Raw genomic sequence first — 19754 nt, 5'->3', positions numbered from 1 at the left:
CAAACAGCACGTCACCCCAGGCCATTTCAGTCCCTAGAAGTCACCCAAGCCCCTGGCCCAGGAGGCCAGATACTTCTTTGGGACACTGAGAGACATGTGGCTTCTCCTAGCCCGCTCCAGCTGGCTCCGGAGCCAGGCAGACCCTGTGGAAAGGCCAAGTGGCTCATGTCATCTTGAGAAGGGCAGGTTCAGTCCTTACCTCCCCCACAAACTTGCACCAGGCCCCACTGCCCACCGTCCTGACCCCAAGGACATGCCTGCCTGCCCCTCCACAGGTGGAAGGGACTGGGTGCCACCAGCCTGCCTTGCATTGGAGGGTGCGTGCTTGGCTGGCAGCATGTCCTGGTGACGAGGATCTGCTGGGGAGGGAAAAGCCTTGTGTAGAATTTTTTCCCTTGAGAAGGCAGGAGGAGGAGGAAAAGGATCGGGTTTCTTTGCCCGGCTTGATCTCAGGAGAAATGCCCTCTGGGAAGGGTCTTCAATGCAGACCAGAAATGCTGCTTCCTTCCAATACTCAGCTGCTCTCCAGGTGCTTCAGCTGGGGAGAGCAGCAAAGGGGCAGAGGCCCCTGCAGGGAGGTGCTTTGCTGTCCCCTTGTCCTTGGCTCTGGCCCAGCATAACTGGTTTTTCTCTGAGAAGGCTGTGGGCAGGCAGAGGGAGTCAGGAAAAGTGGTTCTCTTGCAGAGTGATGAAGGCCTTGGAGGTCTGGAGGCTCTGAGCGGGATGGCAGGAAGGGGACGGACTGGAGGGACCTGGACCTCCTTTCCCAGTGTCTGGGCAATGAAGCCACCAAGCCCCTGGCATCAGAGGTGTCTGCTGGGGACGATTGTCCCTTCTCCATGCTCTTGGCTCGTGGGAGGTTCCTGGAGCCACCCCACAAGAGCTTCTTGTGACCCGCTGAGCACCACAGGGAGCAGCAGCACCTCCGGGGTGCTCAGCAGCTGACAAGCCTCGCGGGTAGAGGGGGTTTGGGAGAAACGTGTTGTTTTAAGGGCATTTTTGTACAAAGCAACTGTTCTTTGGTCTCTGGCGAAGCCTCTCGGAGGACGCTTTATTGTTTACATTGACTCCTGTACAATGTCCCAGCCATCGCTGCCCCGTCCCGGCCGTACTGTAACGTGTGAGCCTTGCACAAACGGACTGCGTGTGCGTGAAACTGGTTCTACACTGCGTTCTGTTGCACTCGGTGGTGTGTGTGGGTGTGTGTGTGAGTGTGTGTCCGGTCTGCTTGAGAAGTTGTGACGTGTACAAATCTCTCCCCTCTCGGCCCTTTCCTGAGGGCACGGTCCCAGCGGGTGGCAGGAGGTGACGCCGCTTCTGGGTCACTTGGATGTTTAAACGGAGCAGGGATTAGTTCCATGTCTCTCTGCCAGCAAAGGCCTGGTGGAAGGGATCCCGCCCCACCTCCGGCTGCTCCAGGGACCTCCTGGGAGGAGCGAGCTGGGAATCCATGGCCGCAGGGGCACTGCACCTGCCGGGGGCTCCAGGAGCCTCGCAGCCCTCTGGCAGGAGGAAGCCATACCCACCGCAGGTCCCTGCTCCCCACACGGTGCGTCCTGCCTTAATCCGGTCCTGGCTCCACACAAACCCCACCACTTCTCCCCAAGGGAGGGACCCCCGAGCCCTTGGTGTGGGGCAGAGGCAGGTGCTGGCCTGGCGCAGGAGGGTCCGGGCTGGCGCAGGGCTCGGTGCCTGTCCGGCGGTGCTGCCAGAGGTGCTAACAGCCTGCCTGCGCTGCAGACATCTCTGTTGGCACGAGAGAAGGTGCCAGTGCCTTTTATTTTCCTTTATGGAGATGTGACGTCCGTGCGCTGGTTTGTAGGGATTGTCCAGGGCCGAGCAGCTGGCGGTGGGGTTGCAAACCAGGGAGGGGAGCACTTCTGTCTGCCCCTCCTGGATCTTCCTTGGTGGCTGGGATCGTCCCCTTTCCCCCTAAAGACTTTATGACCGATGTGCTCAGCTGTTTTTAAATGTGAACTTGTGCACTGATGTGCAGATTCAATGTTCTTGTTACCGAATAAATAAAAGTTTTATTTTGAAGATGACAAAGATGTGTGGCTTCCTGTTTGGGATCAGGGCTGGGGGTGAGGAGTGATCTGTGCTGCTCTCTGAGCATGGGGTGGCAGTGGGGATCTCAGAAGCCAGAGTGGGGTTGTTCCTCATATGTCCTACCAGAAGGGTGGACAGCCCCATCCTCTCCCAAGTGATGGAGCAGTGCGTCCAAGCAAGATGAACTTCCAGACCACGCTGCAGTTGGAGGGAAGATGCCGGGGGTTAGGTATTTAAAACTGTTGGGATGCTGCAGGTGCCCTCCTGGCACTGCTGCAGACACAGGAGCTGTGAGGAGGGGTTTAAACTCCCAAGGGGGATGTGAGGTTTTAGCTGGACACTGGACAACCTGTCTCAGGCTTTGGGTTTGCTCCATTGTGTCAAAAAAGGCAGTGCAAGGGTTTCTGTGGCCTTGCTGTGAGCAAGGGGCTATGGAGAAAGCCAAATTCCCTAGGCTCAGCCTCGCCATCCATGGAGTTTCCCACCAGGCCCGAACAGTGTGGGCACCAGGGTGTGGGGCCAGGGCTGCAGGGCTGTCACTGTGGGTCGGGAGCAGTCTCTGCCCGATCCCCTCCTGCTCCCCCCCAGCACCAGCTGGGGAAAGGCTTCCCAGGGCCTTTTCTTCACTTGCTGGGGATGCGTCTTGGAGTTGACACAGGACATGGCACTCCATCCCCAAGCACAGAGGGCCAGGACAGCACGTCCCAGGGCCGTGGTGGGACGGGGCGAGCAAGGGGTGTCTCTGCAGCCCCCTCCCTCCCTGCCACCCCTTTGGCCGGGCAAACAAGGATGTCACCTCTTCCCTGCCTTTTTGCCAGCTGCCCCCTCCTGCCCGCTCAGCCAATGCTCGTCCAGCTCCACACGGTGCCCTTGTAGGGTCCAGAGCTTTGCTGCCTTTCCAGGAACCACCGCTCCCCTCCCTCTGGTCCCTGAGCCCTACAATCCCTTAATCCCCTTGGACCAGGGCATCCCTGCAGGGCTGGGCTTCACTAAATCCCAAATCTGATTTCTGGATGTGCCTGTAACCATCCTGCTGGGCTGCGGCTGAGGTGGGCTTGCAGACCCCTTTTTCCTGGGGGAGGTGGAGACCCCGCGGGGTGCTGTGAGTGTTGGGAGCCTCAGGGGCAGCCCATGGCCATGGCCCCTGTGGGGCTGGGCTGGCACCGGGCTGTGGGATGACCCATCGCAGGGTCACAGCCCTGTGCAGAAGTGACCCCCGGGGTGATGCCGCTCCCCTTGGTTTCCCCCAACACTTCAGAAAGGCTCAGGGGGCTTCTCCTGCCCCCCATCTCCCAGCCCGATGGGCTGCGGGCACCCTTGGGCCCCCCCGCGTTTGGGGCGGGCGCGGGGGGTGGCCGTGCCGGGCTGCCCCCGACCCCGCGGGCAGAGCGGGGGGCCGGGCAGGGTGCGGGGGCAGGCGGGGCCGGGCCGGGCCCCCCCTCCCCTCCCCTCCGGTGCCCGCCGCGGGGGGGCTGTGCCGGCCCCGGCGCCCGGCTCGGCTCAGCTGTTCTCTGCGGCAGCGGCACCGCGCGGGGCCGAGCCGAGCCCAGCCGAGCCGAGCCCAGCCGAGCGGAGCGGAGCCGAGCGGAGCCGAGCGGGGCCGGGCCGGGCCGGGCCGGGGGAGCGCAGCGGGGCTGAGCGCGGCCGGAGCGGGCGGAGCGGAGCCGAGCGGGGCGCAGCGCGGAGCCGGGCGCGCCCGGGCGCGGAGGAGCCGCCGAGCGCAGGTGGGAGCCGGGCGCGGGCGGGGGCGGCGGGAGCGCGGTGGGGAGGGACGGGGGGACGCGGGGAGCGGGGCTGAGCCCCCCGGGCCCCGGCCCCTCGCCGCCCGCCGGCGGAGATGGCTATATTTGGACAGTGACCTCTGGTCGTTCCCGAGCAGTCGCTGCGGATTCAATTGTGGCAACGTAATGGCACGGCCGGGGAGCGGGGAGCGGGGCTGTCCTGCCTGTATCCTGCCTGCACCCCGCCTGTATCCCGCCTGCACCCCACCGCTCTCTGCCAGCACCCCATCCGACCCCACCTGCGCCCTGCCTGCACCCCACCCATCTCTCATGCCTGCACCCCACACCTGCACCTCATTCAGCCTTGCCTGCACCTTGCCAGCACCCCACCGGCTCCTCCCCAGCCCAGCCTGCACCCTACACGCTGCCTGCACCCTGCTAAACTCTGCCTGCATCACATCTGCCCCCCACCTGCACCCCACACGCTGCCCGCACCCTGCCCAGCTAGCCAGGCCGTCCCTTCCTTCCCTGCGTGCTGACACCCCAGACTCTGCTCCCACTGGCAATGGTTGAGGTGCTGGGAGAGCGTCCCCACGGAGCCCACTCGCTCCTCCCCAGGGCTGGGGACTGTGCTCGAGACGAGGGGGGTGACACCAGCGGTGCCGTTGTCCAGCCCCGCTTGGTAGCCGGGCTCTGGGCCCCTTAGCGCCCAGCTCCAACCCGTTCAGCCAGGCCAGGGATGATGCTGAAGTGCCGTGAGGACTCCGGAGACACTCAGGGACTGGGCAGATGTGGTTTGGCAGGGCACTGCGTGTGCCCTGTCCAAAATGCACCGGCTGGGACATGGAGGAGCAGATGTGCTCCTGCCTCTGCCCACACCGGCTCTGTGGGCTGGGGACAGCGGTGCCTGGCCCTCCGGCCGTGGTTTGGTGGCTGAATGTGGCTCCTGACAATGGCTGCGTACCCAGAAGAGCAGAGGGGAGTCCCCGGGGTAGCCAGTGGCTTATGGGTGCGGTAGAGCCCCAGCTCCAAGGGTTTTGTGGTCCTGAGTGTCTCAGTTCCCCCTGGGGCAGGTCCCAGGAGCAGCACAGGCTGGGGGGAGAGATGGGTGACTGTGGGCATCGTGCCCAGCTGTGGCTGAGGTCTGGACACCCCTCTGGGGCCATGGGAAGGGCTCCTCCACACCCCAGTGTGCCTATGGAGCTGTGTGTCTGTGCCAGGTCCAGCCCTTACCCAGGTGGGGGTGCAGAGTGCGTGGCAGGGATCCGTGCCACCAGACAGGGATCCATGGAGGGAGGTGTGAGCCACCAGCAGGCAGCTCTGGAGGCACAGCCCTCCTCCCGGGCGCCAGGTCGAGCCAGGCAACCTCAGGCCAGTGATGCAGGATGGGATACAAGGGGACAAGCTGTGATCTGGTGTGCAGCACCTTTATGTCCACCCCAAAGTCCCCTCTGCCCTGCTACTCTGCTGCAGCAACTCATGTGCCAACTCCAGTGCCAGCCACGGGGCACGGTACAGCTGTGGGGCACAACACAGCTGTGGGACAGGGCACAGCAATGGGGCATGGTACAGCTGTGGGGCACAACACAACTGTGGGACATGGCACAGCTATGGGGCATGGCACAGCTGTGGGACAGGGCACAGCAATGGGGCATGGTACAGCTGTGGGGCATGGCACAACTGTGGGACATGGCACAGGTATGGGGCATGGCACAGCTGTGGGGCACAGCACAGCAATGGGGCATGGCACAGCAATGGGGCATGGTACAAGTGTGGGGCATGGCACAGCTGTGGGGCATGGCACAGCTGTGCATTATGACATGACATGGCCATGTCCCTGCCCAGTGCCAAGTGGCTCTGGCCACCACCTGACAGTCCCCAGCACCTGCAGCACCCCCACATCCCTGCACAGGGACCACTCCTGCTCCCTGAGGCAGGGTCAGGGCCACATCAGGCACCATCCCGTATCCTCATCCCCTGGCACCTCAGTGTTCCCAGGCTTCCCACTGTGCCCAGAGTAGGAGGAATCTCTCAGAGCACTGAGGGGACCAGAACCCCTCCAAGCTGTGCCAGGGTGGGGAGGTGGTGGCCTGACCCTGTCCCCCCAGCCATGAGCCGCCGCGTGGTGCGCCAGAGCAAGTTCCGGCACGTGTTCGGGCAGCCGGTGAAGGCAGACCAGATGTACGAGGACATCCGTGTCTCCAAGGTGACATGTGACAGCTCCTTCTGCGCCGTCAACCCCAAGTTTGTGGCCATCATTGTGGAGTCTGGTGGTGGTGGGGCCTTCATTGTCCTGCCCCTTGCCAAGGTGAGTGGGGAGGATGCTGGGGTTTGGCCACGCCACTGGGTGGGGGCAATATGCTGATGGGTTTTGATTTTGGGGAGCTGCTGTGGCCCCAGAGCCCCCCAGCTTTGCCCCAGTACCCTCTCCTCATGTGGGGGCTCGGGGCAGGAACAGCCTGGGTCATCATCGACACCTGCCAAGGGTGACATCCCTGGGGCAACCGAGGTGATGTGGGAAACCCCCAGCTTCCTTCCTCCCAACCCTAATTCCCTGGGAGCACAGCATGCCCAGGGAGCAGCACCCAGTGGAGTGGGGGTCTGCCCTGCCAACCCTGACAGAGAGACTGGGAGGGGGTCCCCAAGCCCTCCTCGCCATCAGAGCAGACACAAAACAGCCTCGCATAGGTCACATCCTTCCCCTCTGAGTCCCTATGAGGCCTTGTGCCAGGTGAGCCCCGTTTGCCCCATGTGCCTCAGTTTCCCCCTTCGAGGCAGGTGCAAACCTCTGGCCACTGCTGGGATCCCCTGCATGTCCCCATTTGTGCCACAACCCCACAGGGTGGCCGGGCTGGGCTTTGGGGGGCACCTGGCAGTGTCTCTCCCAGGGAGACTCATCCCGGCCCCTCACCATTGCAGACAGGACGGGTGGACAAGAACCACCCGCTGGTGACGGGACACACAGCACCCGTGCTGGACATCGACTGGTGTCCCCACAACGACAACGTCATCGCCAGCGCCTCGGAGGACACCACCGTCATGGTGAGGGGCTGGTCCCCGCGCGGGAGGGGGGTGGCGGCCGCTGGGGAGCGATGCAGAGCATCCCCCCCCCCCCCCCTTGCCGCCTGTGAAGTGTCACTGGCCTATTTTTAGCCCCGGTGCCATGCGTTCGCGCTGGCGGCGGCTGCTCTCTCCATGATGCAGCAGTTTGTGCTAAATATACCCTCCCAGGCAACTCAGCACGCAGGAATAGCTGGGGGGGGGCTGGGGGCTGCACCCCAGCCATGCCCCCCTCCCTGTGCCCACCAGCACCCTGAATGCTGGGGATGCACCCCAGGATGGAGGCGCTTCTGGCATCCCCTCACCACCCTCCCCGCAGGCTGAGCTGGGATTAATGATGTGGTTAATTGGCTCCGAGGCCCTCATCCGCTTAGTGCTCACACACGGGGTGATCCCCAACGCCCTGCTCTCCGTCCCCTCCCCCAGGTGTGGCAGATCCCTGACTATGTCCCCGTGCGCAACATCACGGAGCCCGTGGTGACACTGGAGGGACACTCCAAGCGGGTGAGCATCATCTCCTGGCACCCCACCGCCCGCAACGTCCTGCTCAGCGCAGGTAAGGGGGTCCCGGGTCACCCTCCCCGGGGTCGCAGGAGATCCACGCGGTGACAGCATCTGCTCCCTGGGTCCTCTGCAGGCTGTGACAACCTGGTGATCCTCTGGAACGTGGGGACGGGGGAGATGCTGCTGGCGCTGGATGACATGCACACCGACCTCATCTACAACGTGGGCTGGAACCGCAATGGCAGCCTCCTCGTCACCACCTGCAAGGACAAGAAGGTCCGTGTCATCGACCCCCGCAAGCAGCAGATCATAGCGGTGAGTGCCCCTGCCGTGCCCCCCCTCATCCCACCGCGGGGTCCCCCCCAGTGCCTGCCTGACCCTACTAACCCCACACCGCGCGTCTCTGTGTTTGATTTAACCCGCTAACGCCGGCGCAGGAGAAAACCAAACCGCACGACGGCACCCGCCCCATCCGCGCCATCTTCGTGGCCGATGGCAAGATCTTCACCACGGGCTTCAGCAGGATGAGCGAGCGGCAGCTGGGCCTCTGGGACCTGGTACGAGACGGCGGCTCCAGCCTGGCCAGCGCCAATCCCACCGATCTCAGCCCAGCCCGGAGCGCTCTGGGTGCCGGGGATACTCTCTGGCAACGCGTGCGCTCAGGGAGCACCATGGAATAGGACTCAACGGCTGTTTTGGGGGACAGATCCGGACCCCCTCCATTTTCCCCCCTTCCCGTGCCCCGTGCTGACTGTCTCCCCCTCCCCCCAGGAGAGGTTTGCCCCCCACGAAGGGCTGAGGCCCGTGCGGGCCATCTTCACGCGGGAAGGACACATCTTTACCACGGGCTTTACCAGAATGAGCCAGCGGGAGCTGGGCTTGTGGGACCCGGTAACGAGGCCGCATGGAGTGCTGCCCTGGGAACTTGGCCCCCCAGGCCCCCTGCCAACCCACCCTGCCCCCGGATGGGGTGTCTGCTGCATCCCCCTCCCAAAAGATGCCAAGTTCCCAAGTGTGCCGTGCTGTGTTGTGATGGGGAGGGGGCTGGGAGGCAGGGAGTGCTGTGGAAGGGGGGTATATCTGGGCTGGGGGGTTACCCAGCCGTGCAGGTAAACAGGAGTGGGGCAGGGGGCTGCGGGGGGGCATGCCAAGCTGCCTGCCCAGGGGGTTATGTACCCCAGAGGGAACAAGCCCTGTCCCCCAGTGTGCCGTGGCTAACGTGTGTGACTAACCAGGGTGGGAGTTTTGGGGTCACTGCTCACACCCCTCTATCACTGCTCTGGCCCCGCAGAATAACTTTGAGGAGCCCATTGCCCTGCAAGAGATGGACACGAGCAATGGGGTCCTGCTGCCCTTCTATGACGCCGATTCCAGCATCGTCTACCTCTGCGGGAAGGTAACCCACCCTCCCCGCGGTGCACCCCCCCGTGCCACCCTGTCCCTGAGGGTGCCAGGGCTGGCTGACAGCTGTCCCCACCCCTGCAGGGTGACAGCAGCATCCGGTACTTCGAGATCACGGACGAGGCACCCTACGTGCACTACCTGAACACCTACAGCAGCAAGGAGCCCCAGCGGGGCATGGGCTTCATGCCCAAGCGTGGGCTGGATGTCAGCAAGTGCGAGATCGCCAGGTGAGAGCCAAGGGGTCTGGGGGGAGCCAGAAGGGTCAGGGCAATCAGCTGGACCCTGACTGCCTGTGGCCCACGCAGGTTCTTCAAGCTGCACGAGCGCAAGTGCGAGCCCATCGTCATGACAGTGCCACGCAAGGTGAGCCTGGGGGGTCCCAGGGGAGATGGGGGCCTGGGGGGGACACCCACATCTCACCATGGTCTCTCTCCCTCCCGCAGTCAGACCTCTTCCAGGATGACCTGTACCCCGACACGCCAGGCCCCGAGCCAGCCCTGGAGGCGGATGAGTGGCTGTCAGGGAAGGACGCAGAGCCCATCCTCATCTCGCTGCGGGATGGGTACGTCCCCATCAAGAACCGGGAGCTGAAGGTGGTCAAGAAGAACATCCTGGACAGCAAACCCCCGCCAGGCCCCCGACGGAGCCACTCCAGCTGCAACTCTGACTACTTCTCTGTGAGTGTCCTGGGGATAGGGACAGCAGGGCTGTACCCCTGCCCTGCGGTGGGGTGGGAGGGGCCAGACTGGTCGGTGACCCTGTGTCCCCCCTCCCTGCAGCAGCCAGCCTTGGATGAGGTGCTGGAGGAGATCCGTGCCCTGAAGGAGACGGTCCAAGCGCAGGAGAAGCGCATCTCCGACCTGGAGAACAAACTCTGCCAGTTCACCAACGGCACGGACTAGTGCGGTGGCCACGGCCAAGACCACGGGCACGGCCAGGACTGCCCCGGCCTCCCGGGGATTAAAGCCGAGTCCCCACCTTGGGCAGGAGCCCGGAGCCGTGTTCTTTCCCCAGGAGCCGAGGGGGCAGGGAGGGGGTCGGACCCTGACCCCCTTCTGTGGGCATCAGTCGCATCCTTCTCCCAGGGTGCCCTGGCACATGGGCACCCCATGCAGCACCCGAGGGGGTCCTGCTTCAGTACCCGCAGGCTGGGGCTGCCGAGCATCCCTCCACGGGGACCTGCACGCTGGGCACCAGCATCCTCCCAGGACAGGGAGCTGCCGGGCCCCCCCGGCCAGGATGTGCTTGTGTACGGTGCTACACCCCCACCCCATCACCCCCTCACCCCCTCTGCCCCATCAGCCCCTCGGCGGGTGCCCCCAACTGGCTCTTTGCTCCTGGACCCCTTTAATAAAGGGCTCAGCCACCCTTGGCCGTGTGGCAGGTACCAGGGACGAGGGACCATCGTGCCAGGGGTGCTGCCTGCACCCCACTGCCAGCACCTGCTGCCTGCGGACCCCCGGCCCAGGCAGAGGGAGGCCGAGAGAGACAAACATTAAAGAGCATTTATTGGTGTTGGCCGCGGTCAGAGCTGCTCGGGCTCCCCCGGCCCTGGCCCAGATGTTGCTGTGGGGTGCACGGGTGGGTGGAGGGAGGGGCACCAGCTATGAAAAGTCCCAGGGGAGCGAGCCCAGCCCCCCTCACCCCGCAGCCCCCGGCCCCCCATGTGCAAAGGGGGAGCAGCCGGGGCAGGGGGCCGGGGTTAGCACCATTTGACGTAAGGTTTCTCTTGGGGTCAGTGCCCGGGACAAGGGGGTGCAGCGCTGCCAAGGGGGGCATCCGAGCAGGGTGGAGAGGTGCGAGCAGGGGTAAGGGGGGGTGACACCGGGCGGCCCTTCACAGGCACCCCTTCAGCTGCCCCAGCAGTCCCCGTGCCGTGGGGGGGCGGCTGTGCAGCCCCTCGCTGGCTGTGGGGTACAATAGGGCAGAGCCCCCCACCCCTGTTGGCAGGCAGAGCAGCTCCCGGGTAAGTGCACTTGGTAGCGCCTGGGCAGGGGGGGAAGAGGGAGCCGGGCAGAGCCCCCTGGCTCTGGGGGAACCCCGGGACCCCACGCAACTGGCAGCCCACCCATCTGGGGCAGAATGTGCCCCCCACCGCCTTCCTGGGGTGAGGGGCTGAGCAGCACCCCGTCGGGCGGCTGGGGGGGCAGGGCTGTCCTGGAGAGGGGGTACAGTCTGTGGAGTTGCCCTCCCTGGTCCCTGCCACCCCAGGTGCAGGGTTAACACCCACCCCCACCCTGGGCTGCTGCGGGGCGCCCCCACCTCACCCCAACACCGCCCCAGCTCTGGGGACGTTCTCCCAGGGCCAAATCCTGCTGTCCCCCTTCCCCACTTGCCCTCTGCAGTTCCTGGACTGGTTCCCCCCCACACCGCTCCCTCTCTGTGCCCCCAGACACGGCCCCGGCCGCGTCCCCATCCCCACTGGAGGAGGGGGGTGTGAGGGGCTCAGTGGGGCTGCGGGGTCACTTCTCCGTCAGCGAGAGCTGCAGGATCCGCTGCAGATCCTCTTCCTCCTGGCGCGTCCGGCGCTCCGCTTCCTCCTGCTCCCGCGCCGACAGCGCCATGGCCAGGCGCAGCTGCTCCGCGTAGCTGGGGAACAGGGCGCTGGGCCCCCTGCCACCCCCCGGCGACGGGGCCACGGGGGGACGCGGGGACGCCGTGTGCTGGGGAGTCCTGGCGGGCAGCAGGGGCTCAGTGGGGGCCCCGTGGGTCCGGCTCCCACACCCACTCCCCCCTGCGGGGCTGGCCGGACCTTACCAACCTGTCTCCCCGGCGGCCCTCGTGCGACATGGGGTGGGTGCCCGGCTTGCTGTTGGTCAGTGCTTCCCAAATGGTCACCTGTGGTCGGTGTCAGAGGAGTGTTGGAGGGTGGCACCCCAAAACCCAGTCCTCCCGGCATGAACTCTGACCCGCCACCATGGGATGCAGGGATGAATGGAGGTAGGGTGAGTGAGAATCGCGGGTGGCACTGGGATGGGGAAGAAGGTGGTACCTGGTCGTACTCGCTGCCCGCTTCCAGCAAGCTCTGCTGGATGGCGAACTGCAGCAGGTCATCCTCGTCCTCCCGCAGGGCGTCCTGGTGGGTGCCCACCACGCTGTACCCCCGCGGCACCTCGAACAGCGCCGGGTCCATCTCGCACGCTCGGCACGAGGCTGTGGGGAGACCAGAGCTGGCCTGGCTGGGCATCCTGTCCTACTCCACTCTGCCAGTCCTGTGTCCCTTACCCTGCTGTGACCCACTCCCACCCCACCAGCTGTACCCCCCAGACCCCACTGGGATCCCTTCCCATCCCACCTCACCATGTCCCCCCCACATACTGAGGGAGCTGGAGCTGCTGACACTGGAGGAGTCGCTGCTGGGTGAGGGTGCCTCACTGCTGGGGCTGTGCCGCAGGGAGCTGACAGGCTCGTCACACCCGTTGAGGTTGCCGAAGGTTATTCGGGCATTGAGGATATGGAAGATGGGGATTTCTGCAGGAAAAGGGAAAAAAAGCGAGGAGGGAAGCTGCCTGTGCCAGCCAGGTCAGCAGCAGAGCTCAGTCCATACCAATCTTGACAGGGAAGCCGGGTGGGAGGCGCAGGGTGATGAAGTCCCGCAGTTTGGCGAAGAGAGCATTGCTTATTGCCATGAGGTCAATGATGGGGGCAACCTGCTCGCAGAGGGACAGCGGGTGGTCCTCACACAGCCACAGCTTCGCCTTGAACCTGCCGGGGACAGGCGTTGGGCTGGGGACCCCCACCTGTCCCCCCCTCGCTCTGCAGTAGTGTGGGTGGGGACACAGGGAACCCCTGTCTGCTCTTCCCCCTCTCACTTCTGTGTCTTGGTGGTGAGCTCCATGGGCCGTCCCATGTCCCGGTTGCCCAGCTCGAAGTTGGGGTTGAAGTACTCCTCAGGGGTGATGGCAGTGGGGTTGGCGTGGCTCAGTGTCTGCGTGATCAGTGTCTGCATGGGGGGACAGCCCGGTGGGGTGAGAGGGGGAGGTCAGACTGCAGGGCCACCCCCTCCAACCCCTGATGCACTCACCCCATTGTTGGGTCCCACGTGCTGCTCAGCGATGCCCAGGAAGGACTGCAGGGGGGTCTTACAGCCTGCGGGAGAGGAGGGAGTGAGGGCAGAGCCAGGGGTGCCCTGCCCACCCAGCCCGTGCTGGCTCCACCTTTGCTCTTGCCCTTGTGCTGGTCCGAGAGGTGCTCGGTCCGTGTCCGTGTGATCAGCTCCACGTTGGAAGCACCATAGACCTGGCCAAGGAGGGGGAATGGCAGAGGTGGGTACCCCACAGCTGCCACCCGCTGTATCCCCCTGGGCAGCTCAACTCCCTGCCCCTCACCTTGGCCTCGTACCCATTCACCATTTCCGTCTTCTCGCTCCTCCAGCCCAGGATCCCAGACTTATTCCTGGCGTGACACAGCACCATGAGTTTGCTTGGACAGCCCGGGGTGCCAGCACTCCCGGGGGTGGGCTCAGTACCACCCCAGCCCACCTCTCGAAGGCGATGTTCTTGGTGTCGAGCTGGGTGGTGACAACGGGGGCCGTCAGCCGCCCCATCACCTGCTCCTCGGTGGGCTGCACAGCAGCCAGCAGCACCTCCTGGTCGTGGCCGGCCAGGGCCAGCGTCTCTGAGTAGACCACCCGCCTGTCATGGTCAATCTCCATCACCACTGCACTGCTGTCTGCAGGGAATGGGGTCAGGACAACCATGGTCCCCACTGTGTCACCTGGCTGGCTCTGCCAGCACTCCCCAGTGAGGGGGACATCCCGGTGTCACCTCACCTTGTCCCCGAAAGACGAAGCTGCGGTTGCCCCGCTGCCAGGTCATATGGTCGAAGCCCAGCAGTGTGGTGTCCACCCGCAGGTTCTGGCCACTCTTCCACACCTTGTAGGTGTCACTGGGGCAGATCTTGGACACCAGGGGCACTGGGGAGAGATGCCAATAGCCCAGCCGGGGATGGGGCCATCTGCACCCCTGAGGGGGCTGCCAGCGCTGAGATAGGTGGGGGACACACCTGGGGAACATGGTGCCTTGGAGGAATGGGGGGGTCTGCAAGCTTGGGGTGTCAGAAGGCAAGGGGGCAGGTGACCCCCAGCATGGGGATGGGGATGGATGCTGGGGCTGGGGGACTCTGCTGGGAAATTCCCGCTCCCCTCACAGCCACGCTGTGCCCCGAGCTCACCCCAGCTGGTGAATTCCCACTTCATTTCCACGTAGAAGTCCTGGGCCTGTAGAGAGCACCAAGGGGTCAGGGGATCCCCGTGGCTGCAGCCCCCCGCAGCCCCCACCAAGGGCGGTACCTTGCGCAGCTTCTCCAGCAGGACGGGGATCCCGGCCAGGCGCTTGATGGCTCTCTGGTAGTCACGGTAGCGCAGGACCAGCTGCACCAGCTCCAGGTCACGGGTGCTCACAGCCTCCTGCAGGACTGTGGGGCAAAGGGGCAGTGCCCAGGGCCATGGCACAGCATGGCAACCTGGCACTGCAGAGCTGGGCACTGCACAGGAGCCACAGGCACGCAGCACCAGAGTGAGCATGACCATGCCTGCACCCGTGTCCATGTCCACATCCATGTTCATGCTCGTGCCCACACCCATCTCCATGCCCATCTCCATGCCCGTATCTGTGTCAGGGCAGCTTGCAGGAGGATGGAGGGAAGCAGCAACCCTCTCACCTGTCCATCCACTGCGGTTCTCCTTGCCCACGTCAGCACCATGCTTCAGCAGCACCCTGGCACACTCGAGGTGGCCCAGCGTGGTGGCCAGGTGCAGGGGAGTGCGTCCTCGGGGGTCCAGCTGCTCGATGTCGGCCTGTCAGGAGGGAAGGAGACTCCGGGATCACTGGGGTGGCCAGACCTTGCCCTCCAGTGCTCTCCCACAGACATGCAGCTCCCAGACACAGAAAGCAGCCAACGTTTGACAGTATCTGGGAGAGCGTCCCCACCCCTGAGCTCCCCCAAGTGAGGCACCTCAAAAGCCTCTCCCCGCTGCCACTGCCAGACCCACGAAGAGGGCATGGAGAGCACAGTGGTGGCTGCCAGCACCCAGCACACCTCGGCACAGCCAGGCTGGGCTGCACCCACCAGGCGGGCACGGAGCAGGAGCACGGCATGGCAGCGGGGTGGGGGGGCACAGATGCCCCTGGCGCAGCGCACAGAGCTCTGCACATCTCCATGCAGCTGCAAGCTCCAGAAAAGCCCCCACGTCGGGGATCTGGGGGGGGCTGTGCCCAGTTGCCAGCAGCAGCTGCCGGCAGCCCCCCTCCGCCAGGGCCGGGAGCGCGGCGGGCGCCGTGGGCTGCGGCGGGCGCACGTGTTCCCCTGCCTGAGCCGGGGGCGGGCGGCTGCGGGAGCCGGAGCGGCTGCTCGGAGGATCCCCGGGGCCCTGGGGAGCCGTCGCTGGGGCTGCCGTTGTTTGTGCCAAACCCGGAGCCTGGCACCCGGGCCAGCCCTGAGGAATCCCTTGCGCGCTGGCGGGTGGCCACCCCCGGCACCCACGGGCCCCGCTCCCCGTGTGGGGAAGCGGGCGTCACACCCGTGCCCCAGTGCTGGGGACGTGGCTCGGGGAAGGGGGGGACACTCTCTGTGCCCCCCAGCACCCAGCTGGAGTAGAAGCCTTGTGCCCGGAGAGGGGCACTCAGATGCTGCCAGGGCAGGAGGCAATGGGGCAGTCCCCAAATAATAGGTTTTGGGGAGGCCGCTCTCAGGAGAATAAACCTGGGGTGCAAGACCCAAAGGTGCCAGCTGGGACCGGGCAGCCAGAGGTGTTTGGGCGTGGGCAGAGGTGGAGCGTGGGCTCCCTGGTGCCCAGGGTCTCACCGGCAGCATATCCCTGCCTCGCTCTGGGCATGTCCTGCAGTCCTGCTGCCCCAGGGATGTTCCCATCCCTGCCTGGGCTGTGGGTATTCCCATGGCCCTCATCCCCAAAGACTCACAGGTAGGGGGACACCCCCCATCTACCCACACCACCGGAGTAAAACAGCCCCCCAGTTCCCTGGTAGTCAATGTGCTGCTCCAATGCTCTCCAGGCTGCTTCTTAATTGCACTAATGAAACGACTCTAATTAAGGCAATCGCCCCCCAGCTGTGGGCGGGAGTTGCAGGCTCAGTGGGGTTCCCCAGCTGCAGCTCTGCCCCAGCGCTGGGCAGGATGAGGGTCCCCAGTCTGGGGACATGGCGCTGGAGCCACCCCAGGGGATACAGTGTGACCCAGATTTTGCCAGCAAGAGCTCAGTCCTGGACTCTGGTGCTGGGCTGGCTCCAGCTTGGGGACCACAGCACAGACCTCAAGGTGCTGCCTGTCCTGAGGCCGTGACACCCACTGGGGATGGTGACAGGGATGGGGGCGGCTTTGGGGTGGCAGCGGTGCAGTGCAGAACCGCAACTCAGTCACTCCTCCTGTGCCAGCCGGGCACGTGGCACAGCACGTCCCTCCACTGGGGTTGTCCTTGGCTTGGAGCACCCCAGCTCCTGCTCCTGGGTAGCAACGGGGCACATGGGCCAGCAAGGGAAGATGGTGCCAGGCAGTGCTGTCCCTGTGCAGCCCCGGGTCCCTGTCACGCCCCAGGGGGCAGGCTGCCGTGAGGGGTGTCCTGGCACAACAGGCTCTGTGTCACTGCCTGCCACATCCTCGTGATGTCCGTGCCAAGGGGACCCACTGACCCTGGCTCCCTTGTGGAGGCAAGTGTGGATGGGAGCTCATGATGACAGTTTGGGGGTGGCAGACACAGAGCCCTTATGGGGACACGGAGAGGAGCAATGCTCTCAGCTGCCCCAGTGCTTCCCAACCCCAAACACCTGCACTCGGGAGGAGCAGCACGTGCAGCCACTGCCCTGTGGGGGTCACCAAGGTGGTGGGAGGACAGAGTCCTGGGTAGGGGGACACCCGGCCCCCAGAATCTCACACAGCACCAGCCCCAACTCCTTATCTGGGGGATGCTCTGGCAGGGATAAGGGCTGAGCCGTGTCCCTGGATGCCCTGGACAGAGCAGGGGGCCTGGGCTGGCCCCCACCTTCCCCCAATCCTCCACCTGCTCCAGAGTCTGGCCTGCAGCACCCATGGGCCCCCTCGTGCACCCCTGGGGTGCACACACGGCTGGCTTTGCTCTCACCCTGAAAATGCCAGTGGGGGCCAGGGCAGAGCCCCTCTGCTTCCCGGGCAGGGAGGCTGGAGCTTCTCTGCAGGCGAGAGGTTCGGAGCCCCCCTCGCAGCCCCTCCACCTCCCCGCGTCTGCCGAGCCCAGCTTTGATCTCCGCCGCGCCGGGCTCCTGGGAAAACTGACCCCAATTTACCACGGAAATAAAAACACTGGCCATGGGGTGGGAGACCGGGGCGATGCTGGCGCAGCCTCCAGCTGGACCCCACAATGGAGACGGGTGTGGCGGGAGCCATCGCCTGCATCCCGGCGGGAGCTTCGCGGCACAATGACCCCCGTTTCATGCATCACCAGGGTCCATCCAGCACGGCCCTCAGTGCCTTGGGGTTTGAGGACCTGGGCCGAGGGACTGGGGATGCTCAGCACAGCCTCCCCATCAGCCTCCCTCCAGCGCCTGCGGTTTCCTGCGTCTTCGGGGTTGGGTTTTAATTACCTGAATTGCAACGCCACGGGGGAGAAGGAGGCTGGGAACCCGCTGGGGAAGCACCCACACCCCGCTCCATCACCGGGCGGTTGGGAGGTTCCCGGGCTGAGGGAGAAAGTGGGTCCCCTCGCCCTGAGAAGGACCCTTGTGAGGCTGGGGGGCTGCACCCCGGCAACATCAGGGCCCGTGTCCCCCCCCCTAGAGAGGCTCAGCCTGAGAGTGGGGAGCTGAAGGCTGCACCCCAGAGGGGTGGCAATACCCTGAGAAGCGGGGTGCGGGCCGGGGGTCTGCAGAGGCCTAGCAGAGAGCTGGGGACACGTGCGGAGGGATGCTCGGGGCTGCGTGTGCTGGAGGATGCAGGGGAGCCGCGGGTGGTACCCACCGCTCCGCGGCAGCCCCGGGGGCAGCAGGCACAGTCCCGGCGTGCAGGTGGGGACACACACCGCACCCCCAGAGCCCCGCCAGCGCAGACAGCGACCCCATCCCTGTCACCCCCCTCATCTCCATCCTCATCCTCACCCCGGCTCCGAGCATTGCATCAGCCCGAGCCGAGCGGAGCCGGGCCAGGCCGGGCCGTGCCGTGCCGGGAGTGTCCCCGCGCCGCCCCACCTGCTTGGCGCTGAGCTCCCGGTCCAGGTCACGGGCGCGGGTTGTGCCAGACGAGGTAGTGCAGCGGGTACCTGCCCTCCGGCCCCTTCCTGCCCGAGCAAGACGCGAGCATCCTCCGTGCATGCTGGAGCGGCGCGGCGGGCGCGGCGCGGGGGGCGCGCGGGCGGGGGGCGCGGGGCGGGGCGGGCCGCCACCTCCCGCCCGGTGCTTCCCCGGCCCCCCCCGCACCGCCCGGCCTCATGGGACTTGTAGTTGCCCTGCCCGGCATCGCCCCCTTCTTCTTCCTCATCTTCATCTCTCTTTTCCTCGTCTCCCTCCTGCACCGCTGAGCCCATCACCGCGGCCTCCGATCCCGCGAGGGGGCCTGCAAAGCGGCACCCCATTGGCAATCAGCATCCTCCCCAAATTCCCCCCTTTCCTGGGCTGATCTTCCCCCTCCCAGCTGGCCTCCGCTCCCCCCGTGGGGCAGCGGGCCCGAGCATATGGCGGGGCAGGGGTGAAGACGGCAGGTGGGGACCAGGTGGGGGCCGTGGGGGAACCCCGATTCCCGCCCCCGCTGCACCAGGCACGGGCCCCCAGCCCCGTTTCCTTTTCCGCCTGCGTCTCTCCCGGGCAGGCGTCGCGTTTTCCGGCTGCCGCCCGAGAACAATGCAAGGCTGGGCCTCTGCGGCCGCCCCGGCCTCCACCGGCGCCACGCTCCTGGCCCCCACCCGGCTGCTCCCCACCCTCCCATGGGGGGCACCCCCCCGGCATTATTCTGTGCTCAGCCGCGGCGGTGGCGGTGGTCGCATCCCCCCGCCCCTGTCCCCGCACAGCATCCCCCATCCCCCTGCCAGCCCCGCTGCCCCATGACGTCATGAGCCACCTCCTCGGCAGCCCGCGGTGAGGTCACCCCGCCTGCCCCGTGGTGCTGGGGGGCACGATGCGGCCCCACTGCCCTGGCTCCCGCTGGGCTCTGACCCCCCTCAGCTGTCTGTGGGGCCTCCATGGGGTGTCCCCTCTGGTCCAAGTGCTTAAAGGGTCACAGTAGGGAACAGACCGCAAATAGTCCCCAATCCCCACACCCACCCCCAAAATCCCCTGTGGAGGGGGTGTGTGGCCCAACCCAGCGTCCTGGGGAAGGGGTGTGCCCGGGAGTGGGGTGCACAGTGTCAGAGGTGGCACTGGGAAGAGGGCTAGGGGTGGCCAGGACTGCGGCTGGATCTAGGACAAGTGTCCAGAGCAGGACTGAAGCAATGTGGGGGTACCCTGGGCTGAGACTGGGTTACACAGGACCCGGAATAGGAATGGGACCAGTGCCATCCCTCCGGGATAAACAGGACAGGGGCTGCGAGCAGGACCAGGACAGTGCCCTGGGCTGAAAATGGGACCGGGATTGCACCGAGGACGGGGACTGGGGTCAGGACTAGGGGATGCCCGGGATCAGGAGCAGAGCAACGGCAGGGCTAATGCCCAGCAGCAGGTGAGGTGCCCGGGTCCGGGACCGGGCTGTCCGGGGGGGCGTATGCAGGTGCGGGTGCGGAGCGGGGGCGGTGCCGGTGCGAATGCGGAGCGGTGCCGGTGCCCGTGCGAATCCGTGTGCGGGTCCGGGTCCGTGTGCGGAGCGGGGGCGGTGCCGGTGCGTGTCCCGGTGCGGGGCGGTGCCGGTGCGGGTTCGGGTGCGGCTGCGAGTGCGGGGCGGTGCCGGTGCCGGTGCGGGGCGGCCGCAGCGCTGCCGGTGGCGGGGCGGGGCGGTGCGGCCCTCCTCCGCCGGGGCCGGGCCTGCGCCGCTTCCTGCGGAGCCGCCGGGCGCTGGGAGCAGCCGGCAGCCCCCGGCCCCGCCGCCCCGGGCCCCGCCGCCCCC

General features: G+C 65.9%; 2 protein-coding genes across 7 annotated transcripts; one reads left to right on the top strand and one right to left on the bottom strand.

Moving 5' to 3' along the window:
• Window positions 1–3723: 3723 nt before the first annotated feature.
• On the top strand, window positions 3724–10110 carry CORO6 (coronin 6). Of its 6 annotated transcripts, XM_039562893.1 has the most exons (12): window positions 3724–3773; window positions 5879–6078; window positions 6690–6812; window positions 7257–7386; window positions 7468–7649; window positions 7772–7891; window positions 8106–8225; window positions 8626–8730; window positions 8820–8965; window positions 9044–9101; window positions 9182–9415; window positions 9521–10110. In XM_039562893.1, the coding sequence occupies exons 2-12, from the start codon at window positions 5881–5883 to the stop codon at window positions 9638–9640; spliced, it is 1536 nt and encodes a 511-aa protein (XP_039418827.1). In that variant the 5' UTR covers window positions 3724–3773; window positions 5879–5880; the 3' UTR covers window positions 9641–10110. The 6 variants fall into 6 exon arrangements, with proteins under 6 accessions (XP_039418827.1, XP_039418825.1, XP_039418823.1 ...); XM_039562891.1 differs by lacking the exon at window positions 7772–7891; XM_039562889.1 differs by lacking the exon at window positions 7772–7891 and having other exon boundaries at window positions 9518–10110.
• Window positions 10111–10228: 118 nt separating this feature from the next.
• Window positions 10229–18072, bottom strand: ANKRD13B (ankyrin repeat domain 13B). The gene is given in 16 exon segments (XM_039562895.1): window positions 10229–11411; window positions 11500–11576; window positions 11731–11891; window positions 12057–12209; window positions 12286–12443; window positions 12551–12681; window positions 12763–12827; window positions 12896–12977; window positions 13067–13133; window positions 13220–13409; window positions 13510–13653; window positions 13911–13956; window positions 14029–14153; window positions 14400–14535; window positions 17912–17950; window positions 17952–18072. Coding segments are annotated over 16 exon segments (1857 nt in total). The 5' UTR covers window positions 18024–18072; the 3' UTR covers window positions 10229–11200.
• Between the last annotated feature and the right edge of the window lie 1682 nt (window positions 18073–19754).

Source organism: Corvus cornix, chromosome 19 (genome assembly GCF_000738735.6).
Source record: "Corvus cornix cornix isolate S_Up_H32 chromosome 19, ASM73873v5, whole genome shotgun sequence".
Classification (NCBI taxonomy): Eukaryota; Metazoa; Chordata; class Aves; order Passeriformes; family Corvidae; genus Corvus; species Corvus cornix.
This window is presented reverse-complemented; position numbering and strand designations above follow the sequence as displayed.

Bases quoted from the DNA above. Each gene is read 5' to 3' on its own strand.
- CORO6 (XM_039562893.1), top strand. From the start codon at position 5,881: ATGAGCCGCCGCGTGGTGCGCCAGAGCAAGTTCCGGCACGTGTTCGGG. The intron at 8,966-9,043 runs GTGAGAGCCAAG...TGGCCCACGCAG, and splicing joins AGCAAGTGCGAGATCGCCAG to GTTCTTCAAGCTGCACGAGC. The intron at 9,102-9,181 runs GTGAGCCTGGGG...TCCCTCCCGCAG, and splicing joins TCATGACAGTGCCACGCAAG to TCAGACCTCTTCCAGGATGA.